At 38.7% G+C, this 19,310-nt stretch overlaps 2 protein-coding genes across 2 annotated transcripts; one reads left to right on the top strand and one right to left on the bottom strand.

Annotated features, from left to right (window-relative positions):
* The first annotated feature begins 80 nt into the window (after positions 1-80).
* LOC140953921 (uncharacterized) lies at positions 81-14,635 on the top strand. The gene is made up of 21 exons (XM_073403298.1): positions 81-196; positions 3,501-3,542; positions 3,847-4,074; positions 4,733-5,487; positions 5,615-5,783; positions 6,444-6,775; positions 7,047-7,461; positions 7,696-7,907; positions 8,453-8,682; positions 8,767-8,774; positions 8,882-8,976; positions 9,140-9,167; positions 9,333-9,374; positions 9,488-9,532; positions 9,717-9,769; positions 9,920-10,048; positions 10,148-10,324; positions 10,786-10,895; positions 11,263-11,419; positions 11,582-11,727; positions 12,057-14,635. The coding sequence occupies exons 1-21, from the start codon at positions 184-186 to the stop codon at positions 13,408-13,410; spliced, it is 4,740 nt and encodes a 1,579-aa protein (XP_073259399.1). The 5' UTR covers positions 81-183; the 3' UTR covers positions 13,411-14,635.
* Positions 14,636-15,055: 420 nt separating this feature from the next.
* Positions 15,056-19,037, bottom strand: LOC140953920 (N-sulphoglucosamine sulphohydrolase-like). Its single transcript, XM_073403297.1, has 5 exons — positions 18,716-19,037; positions 18,065-18,216; positions 17,486-17,669; positions 16,642-16,935; positions 15,056-16,357 (listed from the first exon to the last, which is right to left on the bottom strand). The coding sequence occupies exons 1-5, from the start codon at positions 19,035-19,037 to the stop codon at positions 15,717-15,719; spliced, it is 1,593 nt and encodes a 530-aa protein (XP_073259398.1). The 3' UTR covers positions 15,056-15,716.
* Positions 19,038-19,310: the final 273 nt, after the last annotated feature.

The raw sequence follows: 19,310 nt of genomic DNA, 5'->3' as shown, positions 1-19,310 counted from the left end.
CAAAGTGCCTTCATGATATATAACAGTAAACTACGTCATCCTTCCAAAAGGACTTCCCGGTTGTTCTGAAAAGGCACTTGAAATTAGGGACCTTTTATTCAAACTTTCATTTTCCGTGTGCGATGAGGTCGGCAATCGATTTGCTGCAAATAACAACTATCAGTTGCCGTGACTTCTGATGGCATGGAAGATTACGGTGAGTTGACTGTCCAAATATATCGCTTGATATTTGCTCGTAGAAGAGCTAAAATCGTTGACAACTAAATTAGTCAGTGGGATTTAGCTTACTTATCTGGGGGAGCAGGGATGGCGCGGTGGTGAGAGCACTCGCCTTCCACCAATGTGGCCCGGGTTCGATTCGCGGACTCGACGTCATATGTGGGTTGAGTTTGTTGTTGGTTCTGTTCTCTGCTCCGAGAGGTTTTTCTCCGGGTACTCCGGTTTTCCCCTCTCCGCAAAAACCACCATTTCTAAATTCCAATTCGATCCGGAATGCTCGAGCGTTTAATACATGAGCCCCTGGCTCGGGAGATTGCGCAACCACTCCTCATGCTATCGAGCTTAAATAAAATTGATTTTGATTTTTTTGATCTGGTGGATAGCTTCTTCTTCTCGCTTCTAGTTTACTGGCTCCTGCTATTTATACTTGTGTCATTGTTAGTATTGTGGATGCCATTACATCAATTGTAATTAAAATTGTCAAGGAAATTAAAAATATCTTTATCGCATGGGGAGGCATATATTGTACAGCCAGGTTCTTTACTTTGTTCTCTGATTTGTGCTTTCACAGACAATATTCTCATGGAAGCTTACAACGATTACCTTTAAAAAACTAATTATTTATTCAAGATCCGTAAGGAAGTGGATGCTTCATCTGTTTATGCTTTTCAGAATATAAAGCTTGTTAACCTCATATAATTTTCTAAGCTGATTCAAGTGTTTGTTACAAGTAGACTAGCCGCGAATTAAGTATATTATTGCAGTATAGCGCCGGGCGGGAAGATAAAGCTAGACGGATAAACAAACCCCTGACCTCAGCTTCGATCAACTCGCACTTCAGCTTGGTAATGATGCCTCTGCACTGGCACAAAAATGATCTAACATAAATACCAACATTATGGAATAAGTGTCAGTGGAAAATAAGAAAACTTTGTTTGGAATTGAAAAGACATCTAAGCCTATTAGACACAAAGAAACGAATTGCTTCACACACTCCCAATCTATACACTCATAAAAACTAGCCTGCGAACGGCAGACGTTTGTCCTCGCTCATCATCCATGAAAAAAAAAACGGGATTAGATATTTTTCACACTTTCGGATTGGTTTTGGAAATTTGAAGAATGGAAAAGTGAAAAAACTTTGTTCAGTCATAACTGAAGCGGTCATGGCCAAGTGCTCATACATGTCTCGGCTCGAACAAGTTGAAGTCGGCTGTGCAGCGTATTGTGCAACATGGTTTATCACCTGGTTTATGATGTGTAGGAATGATCTTCCGCCCTTAAACTTTTTAAGAAAGATTTTCTCGACTTTATTTACAAAATATTAAATCGAAATATACGGCATCGACTGTCATTAAGTGTCGTAACTAACATTTTCATTTAATTTCATGAATACTTAATGACGTCATGGTCAAAATAGCTAGAACAGAACGGAAAGTGTCGTAAAAGTTATTTTAATTTTTTCCCTGAACAGCCGATTAGTCAAAACAATTCTACATTAAGGAGATAAAAATAAGCGGGGGAAAGTCCCTTTTTTGACCTTTAATAACAGATTATAACGCAACTTAAACCTGTTGTTAAGTTAAATTGATGTCGTAAGCATTTTCGTCTTGAACAACCTCTAGCAGGTTCCAAGTTTCAACTGAATTCGTTACATATAACATTAACTATTTGATACATATACTATATATACGGAGATATAGATCCTAGAAGCGACAGGAGATTGTAATAGATTAAGTTTTAAAAGTAGTGTATGTGGGCTGAGACGTGCTAAAAGCATAAAGCGGAAGTTTACCTTTAATATAAAGAACAAATTACAAAGCCTTTGCCACGTCAGTACTTCAGCCGCCCTGCGCATAATTATCATGGATAAAGAAAGCAGTTAAGGAATATGCGAGGCGTATTACTCTAATGGACGACTCTTGCTTGCCTTAAGTAGCTTGTTGTACACTATGTTGGTTGGGCTAAACGGATCATCATTTGAGGTTAATAGAGTGAATATCATAATTAATAATGTCTTTTAAGATCTTGCTTTTACCCCTCGGATTGTAGGGCGAAGTTTATCGAGACAAGGTAGATCATTTATTTTGTTCTTGAAGAAAGGAAATACGTTCAGTGCTACTAACTGTGAGCACGTACGCCTGACAGTGGTCCATCTGGCGCGTACCTTGACGTCACTGTCGGGCACTAATAACCTTTCCACTGACCTAATTAATTAGTCAGTATGAACAACTTCAACTTCAACTTTATTTGAAAAAATAGTTGTAAATAAACGACACAAAGAGACTGGTCCCAAAGTAGCATTTGCTAATCTGGGAGGAACAGTCACACTAAAATATTGCAATGAAAACAATCTAATTTAAATTTACTTAAGGAGACTTACATAATTACTTACACAAGTTTTGTTAATTTACATAATTAAGCATGCAATCTCTTGGTACGGAAGATCTAGCGAGCATGACTGTAGCTTGCCTTTATTTTTTCCAAGGACGAGAGAGATTGTAAGAAGGATTTTTATAGAGTAATATCAAAACCTTGAAAACAGATAAACTGTAGGAGAGCTTTTTCTGAAACCCAATTATCCAAACATGCAGGAATTTTTTCTATCTGGGCAACATCATCTTTTTTTTCCAAAAGCAGAACATTTAGATAGCATTTAGATTTGATTTTGTGTACTTGTTGTTGTTCTGTATGGTGGCCGAATATGAACGCGCGACATTGGCGCGTTCGCCAGATTCGCCACGTGAGAGTGAATTGCTCCTGTTTACGATCATGGTTTTGACATTTCTTTGGTGAGAGCCGACGTAAATGTTGGTCCCAACGTCGCTGATTGATGTAGCACTGTGCTCATCTTCGTGTAATTTCATATCAGTTTAACTTCCTCGGGTTTGGCGCATAGAAATCTTTTAAATGTTAGATATGTTATATTTTTCAACATAACAAAGCAATAGACTAAATAAAAAGTTGTTCGAATGAGTCTTAAGCTATCTTAATTCAACTTTAAAATTCAAATTTCGCGCTTTTTGCTGTATTGACCAATCAGAGCATTCAGATTTAATTTGATTAGAGAAATTAGCGCCTGAAAAATAACTGACGCTATTGCCGCGGGCTATTGTTTTTCTGCCTGCTTCTTAGCTGGACCATTACTTAAGATCACTTTCATTAAGTACCGGTAAGTTTGAATGATAATGACAATAATAATGATAGTAATAATAACGATAATGATGATAAGGATATGGCTTAATATAATCTGTCGTCTTTTGTGCTCTCTCTCTCTTTAGATCAAGTTGAAACAGAATCCATTACGTCCTCAGGCTCTTCAGGTAAGCAGGTGATCCCAAAGCATTGTTAAAAATCTTGAGTCTTAAACAAAAATAAGAGGATGGAATTATGCTACAGCTTTACAAATAGGGAGGCGCTTTTGAAAGTAAGAAATGTTGATTTTTATCCAAAATAATCCAAACTACTGAATTTATTCATTCAGAATTACAGTAATCATTTCGTCGTTGTCGTCATCACTCGGCATCATTGTAAGTAATTATTCTTGAGGAGGACACAAATACTGACAACCTAAGCTACATTTGCTAACAACCATGTAACAAAGGAACAAAAACTTTTTCCTCTTAGGAAATTACTCGTACGTCGAGTCATCACAGTCTCCTTGGAACTCTTCACAAAATATCAGCCCCATTGAAGAGGAAAGAGAATATGACAGTGTTCCAGAGGAAGAGACAATTCGAGTTATTGAACCTTACCCAGGATCTTACTGTTTGAGCAGCCACTCTGAATTACCGGTCGTCAACAGAGGGACTGAGTGGAACTCCCAACCTAGCAAGGGCATTCTTGCAAGCAATGGTAAATTGGCTATTTACTTTAGACTAGAAAAAGTAAACTTAAAAACGTTACTCGACGTTTCGATGTTTCAAACATCATTCTCAAGAGTAAGAAATGCTGAGTTTTTTTTAATTAAAAAAACAACTTTGAAACTTAACATTTCTTACTCTTGAGAATGATGTTTGAAACATCGAAGCCTCGAGCAACGTTTTCGAACGAATTTAATTTTTCTTGTTAAATGCTTCAACAAACAACTGACAATCGGATCTACTTTAGACACTTTAAGATAGATTTTGGTAGATTACGAGAAGTCCCCATTTGTCCTCAGGGATAGTAGAGCAAGCGAAACGCGAGAGCTTGAGAAAATTACACACGGCAGAGAGGCGAAGAAAAATGGGGACTGGCTCCTGATTACAGTTATTAAGCATTAAATGCTGAAGGACATAATTATTTGTAATCGATTATTACTTGTATGTTCTGTATTTGAATTGCTTAATCGCTACGATTACAGAATTCGAACAAAAAACGAACATCCTGTTCGAGGCATCACAACACCAACAAAGAAGCGCGCATGGCATTGTGGGAAGTCTGTAACATACTTCCGGAAAACTTTGAAAACCCAGCCATCCAGTTTGATACACTACAGTTATTGAAAAGAAAACTTTTTCATGCATTTTAGGTGAAAATGAATTCCAGCAGTGGTCCATTGAATCTTTCTTCGATGACCCAGATAAATTCATTCATGAGATGAACAAGACCGCTGACCTGTGTAAGGGACAAAGGGAACAGTTCATCTTGCATACGGTTCTTCCTCATCTAGAAAAATCATGGGGAAAATGTTCTTCCAAAAACGAAGAGGTTTTCAAAATTCTGGTTCAAATAGGCTGCAGCGCCAACAGTGGAGTCGTAATAAGACACGCATTGCTATTGTTTCTTCACCTGATCTGTCAGGAGGATTTCGACAGTGGGAACATTAGTTTGCTTGTTGTGGAAGAAATAACAAGATCATCTATTTTTATCCCTGATGGAGTTTTAAGAAAATCACAACATTCAGAGACAAGTTTACAAGCCTTTGTTTACAGTCGCATTTTGTCATGGCTTTTGATACAACGAGCTCGAGACGTAGATGTGTCATTCGTGGCTGTAGAACAAGATTTGAAGAAGATTCAACATGAGCTGGAGAAAAGTTGTAATCTTGTCTCTGGCAGAAAGAAGGATCACTATCGATATTCAATGGAATTTATTAGCAAGGCAATTTCTCAGTTCAGGTCAATGCCAGATACAAATTTGAAGACACTAATAGAAGAATGCCAAAAGTTTTGTGAGAATTCGACATTGGAAAGTGGCAAATTAGGAATCCTAAGTAAAGTAAAGAAGAATAACTATGGAGAATGGGTTGATCTGCATTGCGTCTTAATTCATCTGCATGGAAAGGTCGGTAGTTTTTACTTATTCTTTTCACCTAGCCGTACTTAGTTACGATAAAAATATACTGTACATATTCAGGCACGCACATAGACATATAACTGAAGAGTTCTCTTCGTTATCGTTGTTACATTAGGTGCAAAGTGAACGTCCTGTTCCACAGATGGAGACCGAACGAAGGGCTCTTAAACTCATCAGATTAATCGTGGAGGCTTACGTGGAGGGAAGAAGTAAAGCTGACTGGAAATTTTGCCTGTTGGTATCGTCTCTACTAGCAGATACCGCAAAAAACAGCGTGACAAAAGGTATAGTCTGTTTGCTCTGTTGAATCGCAAATTAGTTAAAAAGAGGGACATTTACTAAATGTGAGTGCCTGATCATTATTTCTTCTCCGTGTCAAACAAAATCACATACGGCAACAATAGGAACCACCTTTACCTTATAACTGTAGGATTATAAATATTGTGATCAATAAAATTTTAAACCATAGGTCCATAGTCTCCATATGTTTGTAGCTGAAAAGTCAGCAGTCTCTGTGACACAAAGCGCCGCGTATTTAGGCTTGTGAGTGTAAATGCATGTCTCTAGCTAAAGTTAATAGCACTGAACAAGTATAGCTCAAAGGCCGGGTTTTAGCTATTATGACGCGAAACAATAGAGCGCATACCTAGCAGGATAAATAGCCAAAAACAAGGATTTGTCGGCAAGGTTTAAAGTTTAACGTTTTCAGGTTTTATGATTGATCATAACTCTTATTATTATATTGGTTAATAAAGGAAATGTTTAATCTTATATTTTAAATTGTCATATCATAGCTGATATAATTTCACCTTAATTTTTAAGTAAATCGTGATAAGCCGTGAGATATACTGTAAACTATCCGAGTGGCTTATTACGAACTTGTAATCAATCCTAAGCCTCATTATACTTTTATATTTTATTTTTCCTCTTCTTTGATCGAACAGAATTGAGGGTGGAGGCTGGTGGTTGCTTGGTTTATCTCCTTAAAAGTGAAAAACTGCGAAAAAGGCCAGAGTGCAGAGAGTTACTGGAGAGAAAATGTAAAGAGGTTCTTTTCTGCCCAGACAAAGAAACTAGGGAATTTCTGGTCCGTGCTCTCTACCACAATTCCACCGGAGGGGATCGCGATTTACAAAGACCAGAACGCCTTCCAGTAGAACAGCTTACTGAACATTTGTCCTCGTCGTACAGAACAAACTCGTTGGAAATCAAGAAGCAAATTATCAGCGATAGTCCATCTAGTTTTGTCAAAAGTGGAATGTTTCGAAGCAAAAAGGTAAAGCAACTTTATATATGACAGTACACCAATTAACGTAGTGTGCCACGTTTTTACTTGAAAAGCTAGCGAGTTTCCATCTGTTCAGCGAGTGTATGTTTCAGAAAACAACCTGGTGGGAACAGTTAAGACAACACATCTCCATGAAAACGGATTTACTGCGTGACAATTCAAATGAGTAATGAAAATATGTAGTTATAGAAAACAATAAAGCCTCTTCGGAAAATACCCCTTATTCAGATATAAACTTTCAGTGTTCTAACCTTTCTAGATCGCCATCAAATTCCTTCACGTAACAAAACAGCATCTTAGGGAAAAGGATCTCAAATTACAGGCCAGAGAACGACTTAACCGAGAAGTCTTGAACATGAGACAGCTAAATGCATCTCGACATCCAAACTTCCCTGTCCTTCTGGCCTACGACACTAAACGTTTGCCGTACCATATCATCACAGTATTTGAAGAACGTGGAGACCTATTAGCGTTTGTTCGGTCGTTCAGAGAAGGAGACCCGCCAGTAAAACACTATCGACTTCTTGAGATGCTTAAAGATGTCAGCGACGCTATAATGTATTTAGAAGAGCTGGGATTGGTCCACCGAGCTGTAATGGCTAAAAATGTCCTTGTGGGGTCTCAAAACTGCAAATTAACCGGTCTTCATTCCACTTGCAGAGCTTTTTACACAGGTAAATCGGAAAAAAATTGATAAAGTTAGAAAGGATTTATTTCTTAATTTGTTCTCAATTCACCTGTTGAGCATTATATAAGAATATAAGGAGCCCTATCCGTGAACAACGCAAAATCTATGATAGCAACGTCGCTTAATTCGTGCCCTGTTAAAACTCATCCAGATACTCCCAGCACGAATTGGTTTATTGCAAAGTCGATGAAAGACGTTATATATCTTTTTTCAATTACAGCTACAGATTCTGTGGAGGGTTATTGTTCAGCTGAGGTTCCTGATGTTCCTGAAACTGATCTCCCAGTTAGATGGAAGGCGCCCGAGTGCTTAACGAAGCATCAATTTACCACCGCGTCTGACGTTTGGGCCTTTGGGGTACTTGTGTATGAGGTGCTCACGTATGGTTGCACCCCATACAGAGACATCCTGGACAAAGACGTGCTTGGTCATGTAGGTTGTTTTTCTCGCTAAAGAAAGCTGAAGATAATAACGACTGATCAATATATTGGATGATCTAACGGGATTCCCTAATCTGTATGTGGCGAAAAAAAAAACTGTTTAGTACCCAATGTAAAACTTTATTCACCATTTTCACATACACCATGCTGCATCTTGTTTACCCCCCAAAATTTTGCATAATCATTGTTTCCGATTTCATCCTGGGTATTACACTCGTTCCAAGCCGAGAAATCGAAGGCAATGGTTATGCAAAATTTGGGGTGGGGGGAGTGGGTAAACAAGGTCCATTATGGTCTGTGTGGAAATAGTATCATAATTTGAAATGAGAAGAAAAGGTGCTGAACACTCTGTCTTTTTGCTGATTTTTTGGGGGGATTCTCTTTCAGCATTATAGTTTTACTACTTTTATGTACCCAGTCAAACCCTTCAAGGAAAGATTGGTTTATTTCTAGAACTTGTATGGAGATGAGGTTTTATGCCTGTCAAAAAAAGTTTTAATTTGCTACAATGAACTTAAAATACTCTTCATTTTGCAGGTCTTACAAGGGAAAAAAATTGTGCCGTCAGAGTCGTGCTTTGAAAATGAAGAGTTTGAACTAATAAGGCAGAGCTGTGCATGGGAGATAAACAAAAGACTCAAAATATCCCAAGTCAGTGAAAGACTTCAGGAAATGTCCAGACGCGCCAAAAAATCAGGCATGTGTCATGTTAAACTGATGATTACATCCCGTTCGGGCTTTGAGGTGGATCTTAAAAGGACAAAAAAGCATATGATAACTAGATGAATACGGGAAAAAGGGAAACCAGTTGTAGTATCAAACGATCAACAGCGTGGCTTGTCTATATACAGTGACTACTGTTAACTACCTTTATATTAAAATAACGATTGCTGATAAAAATCTTACTGCTATAAACTACTGACTGACGGATGTATTAACCACCCAGTATATCTTCAATACTATAAGTTATTTCATTTTGCAATTTATCCACCTCAGGAAAAGAGGGCTTAAGGCATCATCCGCCTCCTTTAGAAATGCAGTGCACCGGCAATAGCAGCTCGGTAAGTTGCGATTAAATTTCTTAAAAATTGCCTTTGATTAGAAAGGTACATATGTTTCATTTTCATCACCCATAATATCACCCATATGATTTCAAACATGCCGATTGTTAATTGATCCAGTTGTCTTCAAACTTTGACAACCTTTATTATTGTTAACTTTCAGGATGAAGAATTATACGATTCTATACCAGGTAACTTTCATTACCTCTTACCACTCTTACATTTTATATAAGCAAAAGCAAATGTTCTTTCGTGTGGAGGGGCACCAAACTTTATAAACCACTAGTTATTGTCATTAATAAACACCTATTGATCATAAATAGCCATTCCTAACTAACGCTGTGCCTTTTTTCTAGAAAAATCCGACGAATTGAGAATGCCAGTACAGGAAAGTAACTGTGAGTTTGGAGATTAATCGATTTTATTAGAACAACCTCTTACAGTTTTACAATAGCTCATCAATGAGTTGGTTTCCCCCTTTAAATTTAGATGTATGTTGTTTTCTTTAAAGGCGTTTCTGAAGAATGCATGGCAATGCCAGTCCAGGAGAGTAAGGGTGAGTTTTATGATAACGATTCTATAAGAGGTTTTAAAGATTCATCTGATTTACCTAAAAAGGCAATTTTTAACACTTACGTTCAGTACATGATTCGCTTGTTAGTAGCTGATGGCTCTGTTTTGCTATAAAACTGTCGTTCTCTTATTATCTAACAAAACCACAAATGGCTATTTGTTTTTAGATGTCTGCGGAGAACTAGAAGTCGATGATTACGTGGTCAGGAAAAATGCCCAGGTATGAAAAGTTAAATTCCCTGACAAGCAAATTTAGAAGACAATTAAAGGATGAAAAAATTTGAATATTTGACTTGGTGCACTTCCCTTGGCGCACGACATCCCTTCTGTTGTAAATTGACCTAACTGTATATATTTTTTTTCAATTCAGGGATTAACTAAAATATGGGAAAAATTGTCAGAAGAAGAAGAAAAACATATCAGGGCACTTAATCATCTAAAAAATGACCACCTTTCCTCAGAATATGAAATCGAGTATTTTGATTCGCTTCCCCGGATGGTAAGTTATTGTATTGCATTTGAACTTTTTATAAGGACGTCAACGGATAATTTTATCTTTTACATGTACTTAATGTGAAAATGCTTCAACATAATGCAGAGCTGGGAATGCCCCAACGGAAACTTAAAGGAGTACGTACTTGACCATCGATGCAAAGTGGAGGACATCGTCATGTTCCTGTCGCAGGTGGCGTCTGCCCTTCACTACCTCCATGTAAACCATATTGTACATGGAGATCTTCGAGCTGAGCATGTGAACATAGTAGCAACAAACAAGGTACACAACCTTTAAATTTAGTCCCATCAACCATAAACATCAAAAGCATCAAACGTGTTCTCCACTTACCACTTGCTTACACGAAACTGCATTAAAAAAAGAGAAGCCTTATTAGCAAATTCTGAACTGTCGTTTTATTTATGATATTAAAATGAAGGATGACGATTTGTTTATCAACCAGTCGACCGTTTTACAACCTGACATTACACCTCGTATTCATGAATGAGACAACTTTTGTTTGTAAGATGCAGTGATCTCCCCGCGGGGACAGGAAAGGTTAACTACCTTATACCCTTACTTAGCATATACGGAAATGTGTCGTTGGACAGGGAAGGATGGTTTTAGTCCCCTCTATTCTCGCCAGGGTATTTACTCTAGCACATTGTAATAATCCAAAACTACTTTCTGTTCTCAGCTGTTTCAAAAGTTTGCAAATTAAAGTTGTATTGTTTCTATTGCAGGTTCAAGTTGGTCGCCTGGGTCGCTCCAAGTCCCTGTCCATGAGTGAATACGAAGTTACCAGTACGTCATGCGTAAAGGGAGCAAAAATGCCACCCGATGCTCTTCGCTGGTAAGTTTACTAGAACAATGTACTCATTTAATCCCGAATTAGTCCCGTAACCTTCGAATGCATCCACCTCTCATTGTTCCCCTCTGCTGAGAGGTCTCAAGTGGCGTGAAATGATAAGAGACAGCTTCCTAAATTGTTCTCTGCTCGAGTATAACGAAGGGTTTCGAACAGAGTTTCTGAACTTCACCAAAAGAGATGATTTGCAAATGTCGATCACTGCTGAAGAGGACAACACGTGAATTGACTGAATTCCAATTTCTTATGAGTCGTGGCGATAATGTTGTCAGAAAAACTATTCAGAGAGGGCCTGTGTGACAGTCGACTTGCCACTTATAATTAATACCAGCAATAATCATTTAATTTTCAGGAGTGCACCACAGGTTATATTAGATGGACAATACACGCATGCCAGTGATGTGTGGGCTTTTGGTATTTTAGCCTGGGAGCTTTACACGTCCTTTGCAGTTGGTCAACAAAAGCGTCAATTTTCAGTTCCCTACCATGAACTTAAAACGCAAGAAGAGGTAAATCATAGAAATTAGACCGATAGTATGCCAGTAACAGAATATCGTCTTCAGGAAGGAAATATATGTTTTCCTTATTAAGTTGTAGCTATTTTGTCACTTTTGCAAAGGTGATTTTCTGAAAACCCACCTCGTCAGTTGACCCTCTCTCATTTTTTGTAGATTCTGCAATACATGGCAGACGTTGGACCCTTGGGCCAACCCGACTGCTGTCCTGACTGGGTGTATAAAATTATACATCAGTGTTGGGCGTATGATTCTACTCAAAGACCGCCTTTTCTGGCTATCGTTGATTGCTTGACGAGCAGGTACGTTGTTTAATAGTCACCCTGATGGACACTAAGACATATTTTATCTCCTCACCTGGGAAGAGGCTTCCTAAGTAATTTTCACACAGTTTTACCCTTTCCGTGGCGCAGACTGAAACAAAAGCCTCTGTATGGGGCGAGTTAACCGAGAAAGTTGTGTTACGGAGACATATAATATTCTGTTTTGAGGTTAGAGACAAAAAAGGACACAAAGATGTACAAATAGACCTTCCAAGATGGCTTCCAAAACCGTGACAGGGTCTATTCTTTCATGTAACCTCATTAAACGTTTAAAAGATACTAAATTATTTTCTTTCTTTCTCATAAAGGGAGCCAATGAAGTCATGGATGATGCAACTGTGGCTGCAAAATCACAGTGAAAGCGATTGGCCAGACCTGTCCATTTCCCAGGACGGTGCTCACGTATTGAATGAAGGTCGCCACCCATCCAAACAAGACATCGAGAGGATGTGCTCAGAAGACTACTTCGCTAAACACAACTATAGGTACAATAGCATCCGACTTTCCGAGAAAGACAAGACCTTGTACAGTAGCGCATATTCTAACCCCATTTACTTGACAGAAGATGAAACATCGCCAAACAAAAAAATGGGACAAAACAATATTGTTCCGTACGACGTTCCTGGAGAACGCAAACATGCGATAGGGGAAATTAACCAAAATAGAGGTCCGCGTGAGGAGAGCCGCAACAAAGCATCTGGAATGGACCTGCAAGATTGCACCATTCAAGACAAAGCGACAAAAAATTTGTCAAAAGATAACAAGGTACCCAAAATGGAACACGGCGATTGCCACATAGACAACAAACCCATATCCAGTGGAGGTCGGAGGAGAGAAAACCAAGAAACGCTGGCGCTTAGACAAAATGTCCAAAATAGTGATCTTCAAAGCACTACACTCCAAAAGGAGCAAGACAGATGCTCCTTGTACGACAAACCAACATCCAATCCAACAGCCACTGAAAGCAAAAACAGAGAATACCAAAATGTGCTGGCGCTACAAGAAAGCCCGAATGAAGCTCTTGAAAATAAAAAACTAAGAAACAAACGTAACAAACCAACCAATGTGTTAGGCGATAAAGACGAAAACAGACAATACCAAAATGTGCCAGCGCTTAGAGGGTCCAAGAATGGATGTCTTCAAAATAAAGCGCTCAAAAGGGAACAAGGAGGCTGCTACAGACACGACATGCCTGAACATGGAGGCGAAAACAGAGAATACCAGAATGTGCAGGCACTAACACCTGTCCACAGAACTGACGACCTTCAGAGAAAACCATCCAAAACGGATCCTAGGGGTGACTGCTTTGTGAACAGTGAATATCCAACCAACACCGACGTAACAGATGATGGACGCAAAGACCAAGATTACGAAAACGTTCTGGCACAAAGACAAGTCCATCAAAATGGAGCTCCTCAGAAAAAAGAAAAGGGTGAAACTGCTCGTGCTGGTAGACTAACCCCAAGGAAACGGAAGTACGGAAATGAGGAAAACATACAAAGAACCTCAACGTCGGAGGAGAACCAGCCAAAAGAAAATGAGTACACCTGTGCAAACGAACAGGCGACGCTAGAGGGGCGTCATTTAAGTATGGAAGACGGCCATTCCAATAGAATGTCTGCAAGCCATGATAAAAAAATTGAGTTTGAATATTATGTTTAATTTGTTCGTTGTACATATGGTTCCGAGAAGCAACATGCCTAATAACATTTGACCCCACATAGCATTTTGGATGCTTTCCGACACACTGTAAATCTAACTAAAATAATAGTATTTACGTTGGAAAAAAAGCCGGCCTTATTTTGCTGGCTGAAACTGTGTTGCTACCATGGCCAGTTTGTTCAAACATAACCACAGGCATCCTAAACTCACCTAGCGAGCGCTTGTTAAAAATTAATACATCTGGCTATGTTGCGATTTATAGGATTCACTTACTTTTGCTGCATTTTGTGTCCTTGTGTATTTCTGTGGCGATTTGGGCTGGTTTTGCCATACTGCCTTAACCTTAATCAAAAGCCTTTTATTAAAGTCAGAAAGCAGTGGTTTTTAAGTCTCTAGTCAGAGAAGACCTTACGATAACGTTTTGCCCTGTTCTGTCAAATGATCGAGGTTATATGTCAAAACGTCAATAGCTAAATTTGTATATTTACAACCTAAAAAAAGATTTCTTGAAAAATGTTCTGCATGTGAACAGTAAAATGTCAGTTTTAACATGCGGATTCGACGATCTCACGACTTATTTTTTATGCAGAGTAACCTGCCGTACAATTTGATAATCATAAGAAAAGTGAAATTTTACTAGAAAAATAAGAGAAAAAAAGAAATGTATGATGCGTGAATGTATTTTTATGAAGAAGTTTTTAAAATAGAATTTTTTGGCCCACTCATAATAAGGATTGAACGCTACGGAAAAAGTTTCATCTCTAAGCAGGTGTGCTAATACCCATGGCTTATGACACCATACACATCTGTTAAAATTTCTTGATAATTTTACCTTACAGTTTTTGGCCCAGGTAACTTTTAATACGCATTTGTCTTGTTTTCTCTTTTGGCTTCGCAGCAGTTCCTGGTTCAATATATCTCTAGCGTACCCTTATGTACATGCAATATTGTCTTTTACACTAGTCCTAGGCTCTACAATCATTCTCTACTAAAGCTTAGTGTCGTTTCTTCGTTTTATTCCGGAAAGTAGCTGCTGGTCAACTAGAAAGCTTTCACTACTTTGACCACCACACACATTTTATAACCCGTACTGTAATTATTTTATTTTTGTAATCATCTATTGTAGTTATATTTTTCTTTCTACGTTATTCTCTGTAAATCGATTTGTAACATAATCGCAATTAACGTTTTATTGCTAGTGCTACAATAAACCTTGATGTCTGAATCCCGCGGCTAATTCTTCATAACAAGCTAGCTTTGACGACCCTCTTTGACCAGGGGCACCCAACTAGAATATAGTTCAAAACAACTAAAACATAGCATTTTTGAACGTCTTTTTGGATTTCAACGGAAGATGTAGGCATATTTTTATCCCCTAAAAATTTTCCATCTGTTCGGATTTCCCAGCTGAAAGTCTAATGATCCAAAAATTATAGGGATCAAAACTCACCTTTTCGAAAATTTCATCTAGAAAACGGGCTCCCGAAAATTCTAGGTGACCTTTTTAGAGTAAAAATCCGTAAAAATGCCATACCATTTTTTAGATGTTCAAAAATCCTAGGAGAGGCAGGCAAGCAGCAAATTTTACAACAAATGTTCCAAAATTCTAGATCTCATATCGTTTTCCGAACAAATGTTTTCCAAAAATTGACGTTGGGTGCCCCTGTTTGACCAAACCTGGATGTTTGGAAAATGACGTCAGTGGTACAGCGTAATGCCAGAAAAATGGACAGTAACTGAGAAGGTTGCGTTGTTTTGGTAGAGCAAGATAAAATGGCGGAAAAGTCACACGTCTCGCGAAGAAGAAATAGCACGACTAAGAAAAACAGCAAATACAGCAAAAATACAACTCGAAGAATGACATCTACTATTTGGAGAGTATCTGCAGATCTAAACATCCCTTTATACCATGAAATTGCCGAGAAAAATGCAGATGAAGACGGAAACTTAACATCAATCGGGATAAGCATGTTTTACCTTGGTTTTAAACTAGAGATGATTTTGAATGAATGATAAAGAAATAGATTGGGTTTTCATATGATCTGATCCACCTCCTCTATCTTCATAATTCTTCTGATCATACTCAGCCTTATTTAATTAATTTACTACACATTTGCAAATATTTTTGTCGTTAACCAAAATTACTGGAAAAAAAAGTCAGTCAGTTTGCAATTTTGTCTATCATTATTAATATTAAAAGATGGCAGTATCACAACTTTCTTTAACATCTAATACAACATGGGAAACTAGTAAAGTGATCGACATTGAAAACAAACGAAAAAGTATTGGAACTTTTTTCGCAACATTCAGGCATCATTGTCCATTGAGATACACAAGCTCCCCACTTTGACCCCCCCGGGAGAGCAGAGCCATGGGTCATCAGTAGTACGTTGCCATGTCAGCAACTCCTCACGCAACTCTTTCACTTCAGCCTGATAAGCCGGATTGTTAATTAGGTTTTTCAGCTCTTTAGGGTCAGACTTGAGGTCATACAGCTCCCACTGCGATCGGTAATAGTACTGTTTCAAGGCATGAATCCAGCCCGTCTCTGTACCATTCTTGGTCCGTTCCAAAATATCCATGAATGAAAATGAGGTAAAAATATCCAGGGCAATGGGATAGGGCATCTTGTACCATAAGTTGTGAATCAGTTTGAGATTATTTTTCTGCATCACCCTCATTGGATAGTACGTTGTGACTTCATGCAAATCGTGGCTAGCAAATACAGTGTCCCATCCAGAAACTGGTTCTTCTTTCAACACCGGAAGAACAGACTTCCCAGTCAGCTGTACATCATGTGTTCCAAATAATTTGTAAGAGGGATAATCGATGCTAAACCAATCTAAGATGGTTGGCACTATATCCAAAAGGCTCACTGATGCATCGCTAATTTGACCCCAGCGTTTAGTGACGTACGGGGATGATACCAGGTAGGGCTCAGCCATGCCTAATGATTGAAAAGAAAAAGCCCCGCTCGTTTATTGAAAAGCTAAATTAAAAGAACCCTTTTTGTGAGATTACAATAATTAGAATCATTTTAGAAACCCCGTTGTTCTACAAAAAAACTTTGCACCAGATTCAGTCCGTAGCGATGAGTTTTTAAAAACATGATTAATTTTAAAAAATTACAATTTCAAATTCTGAATTACGCACAGAAGGAACCATGATCAAACCTTGGCTAAAGAGGGAACACGTGCGATATAAAAGAAAAGTTAGCTGTCATTTATGTACCTGGATTATACAGATTGGTCTTGGCGCCAGGAAACGGGATACCATTATCAGAACTGAATATCACGAGCGTATTTTCCTCAAATCCCGCTTGCCGAAGTTCATCTAAAATAAGTCCAATACCCTGATCCATTCGGCTTATTCCAGTGTACTGATTGGCTATTTCTCTTCTGGCAGCCGGAGTATCTGGTATAAAGTATGGGACAATAACTTCTTCAGGAGAGTAGTGCAAGGGCTTCCAATCTGGTATCACACCCATGCCTGGCTCACCATTTCCAAATTTCTCACAGAACTCACCTACAACAAAAAGGACGTAGTAAAGTTCATCAGTCCCGGTTTTGTTTCTAGTGTGCGAACAACACGGTGAACAAATTTAGTTATTCTTTTGACTTCTCAAAGCCTCGTTTTAAGGTGGAACGCTCTATTTTTTTTTGGATCCTGGAGATGCAATCAATGCAAAGCGAGCAAATTAACACAAATATAGAAGAATGACATATGAGTACCATTTTGGCATTAGTGTCAGAGTTCGAAGGGTTAAAATTTTCCGAAGATTTTTGAAACTATGAGCACATTTTCTAAGATCATGTGTTAGTTCAAGCTTTCTTTTTGTACCTAATAAGCTTTCAGTTTCCTGGGAAGAATATCCATTACCATGAAAAATCTGCCAATATGTGCGACAATCAAAATGTTGATATCTTATAACGTTGTTAACGTCCCTTATAGTTGTTTCTATGAACGGGAAGAAACAAAACGGTGCCGGTGAGAACTAGACTCTTATTATGTACACACCGTTTTTCGATACGCCTTTTCTTTTCCTTGACGTTTTTTTTTTTTTTTGCGTACTTACCGTATTTACCATAAGGGTCACCGCGATGAGGGTCAAAGAAGCCGATATACAAGAAAAATGGCCGAGGGTCACTCAGCGATCCTTGGAAAAATTCACGAGCCAAGTCTTTCATGTGTGTTATGTTACGGCCGCATTGCAACAGATTGCAGTTCAGTTCGGTGTAGGAAAAGTCAAATGGATAAACCTAAAAGAGAGTAACAGTGCCACGTTACAATGGGGTTACCAATAAAGCCATCATTTGCCCTCCACCCCCCTCCCCCCTAATCCACCCCTACTGTCCATCGTTACAGAATTTGAAAAACCAACAAACTTAATTCACCCTTCACTCTCAAACGAATTTCCCTTCCACTTTATTTAGACTTCAAAATATCGGGACTTGTTTGTCGCCATTCCCGATCTTTCAAGCAACCGAAACACCAAATATCGAAATGAAGCACACGCTTGCGTGCATGCCTAGAATCTGCTTAGAAACGGTAATAATATAAATAATTTCCAAGATATTAGCAGACATCAATAAATATTGTGTCAAAAGCGAGGGGAATATTCTTTTATTGTAATCATTACAGTTGTGTTCCTCACCGTTTCAGGCCCAACATGTTTCTTGCCGATGATTCCGGTTCGTATATTTTCCTTTTGTAACAGAAGAGGCAGACTTTTCACTGCGTCAAACGAGTCGAAGTGATGAAAAGTGTGGTGGAGGCCATACATGCCATTTTGATGCTGAGGGAGGCCTGAAGAGGAAATAAAACCCTTAAAATGTGAAAATGGACAATAACCTAAAAAAACAAGATTAGAAGTAATTTTTCGCAATTACCAGTACCCATCCTCCTCTCAACCTCTTCCAAATCTGACTCTGCTTCCGGTTACTTGCCAAAAATGAGCATGTGTCGCATAATGTAAACCTAAGGCTTTGAACTTTGGTTGGCAGCTCAGTCTGTAAAAAATGGGTTATATTTTCTAGGGAACAGCGCTTGGAGGACAGGGGAGGGACCTTTGAAGCTAAGAGAGCAAAACTTTTATTCTTGCAAAAGTATTTCTTTCTTCAAGAGGCTAAGCTACAAAAGCGAAGGGTGATGTTATTTTGTTCAAGAGAGTATCAAATTCGGGAAATCTAATCGGGAGAGTAATCAGGACCTTCCCTTTGTTCGTTCAAGGGTTTCCCGAAAAATATGTCCCGAGAACTCCGGACCTTGTTCGGGTCTAAGCGGGACTCCAACGAGTTATCCTTACCTGTTAAAATTGTTGATCTGCTTGGAGAGCAACTGCTCACTGAGGTAAAACCATTCCTGAATATGACGCTCCGTTCAGCAAGTGCGTTGATGTTCGGAGTTTTGCAGACTGAGTTATTGTAAACTTGGGTTTCAAAGCCTGCGTCATCGCCAATCAAAACCAAAACATTCCTTCGTTCATTGGAAGATCCTCGCGTGGAAGGTGCTGAGAAAAGCAAAATTGATATGAAAACAAATCCTTGTAAAGGAGAACTAAATGCGTAACTCCGAACATTATGCACTGGATGCGCTGCACTGCACTGCGAAGCCGTCAAAGCCCTCATCGTGGGTTCGTGAGAGCTAACAGGCTGTAGAATCACATGACCCCGCTTCTGTTTCTATGGGATATCTTAGGACTCCATAAATATGAACCTACTAGAATGCGGCTAGAATGTTAATCCTCCACTCAGCCCTTATTGTGGTGGCTCCAATATTTAGTACATGAAGCAAAAAATTCACATTTTTTTCTCATGTTGCATCCTTTTTGTGTCTCTGTTGTACGTAAAATACGGAGAAAATTTGATTTTATTCAGGAAAGATTTTTGGCGGATATTCAT

Source organism: Porites lutea, chromosome 12 (assembly GCF_958299795.1).
Source record: "Porites lutea chromosome 12, jaPorLute2.1, whole genome shotgun sequence".
Classification (NCBI taxonomy): Eukaryota; Metazoa; Cnidaria; class Anthozoa; order Scleractinia; family Poritidae; genus Porites; species Porites lutea.
The sequence above is the reverse complement of the archived record's forward strand: the minus strand, read 5'-3'. Positions and strand labels throughout refer to the sequence as shown.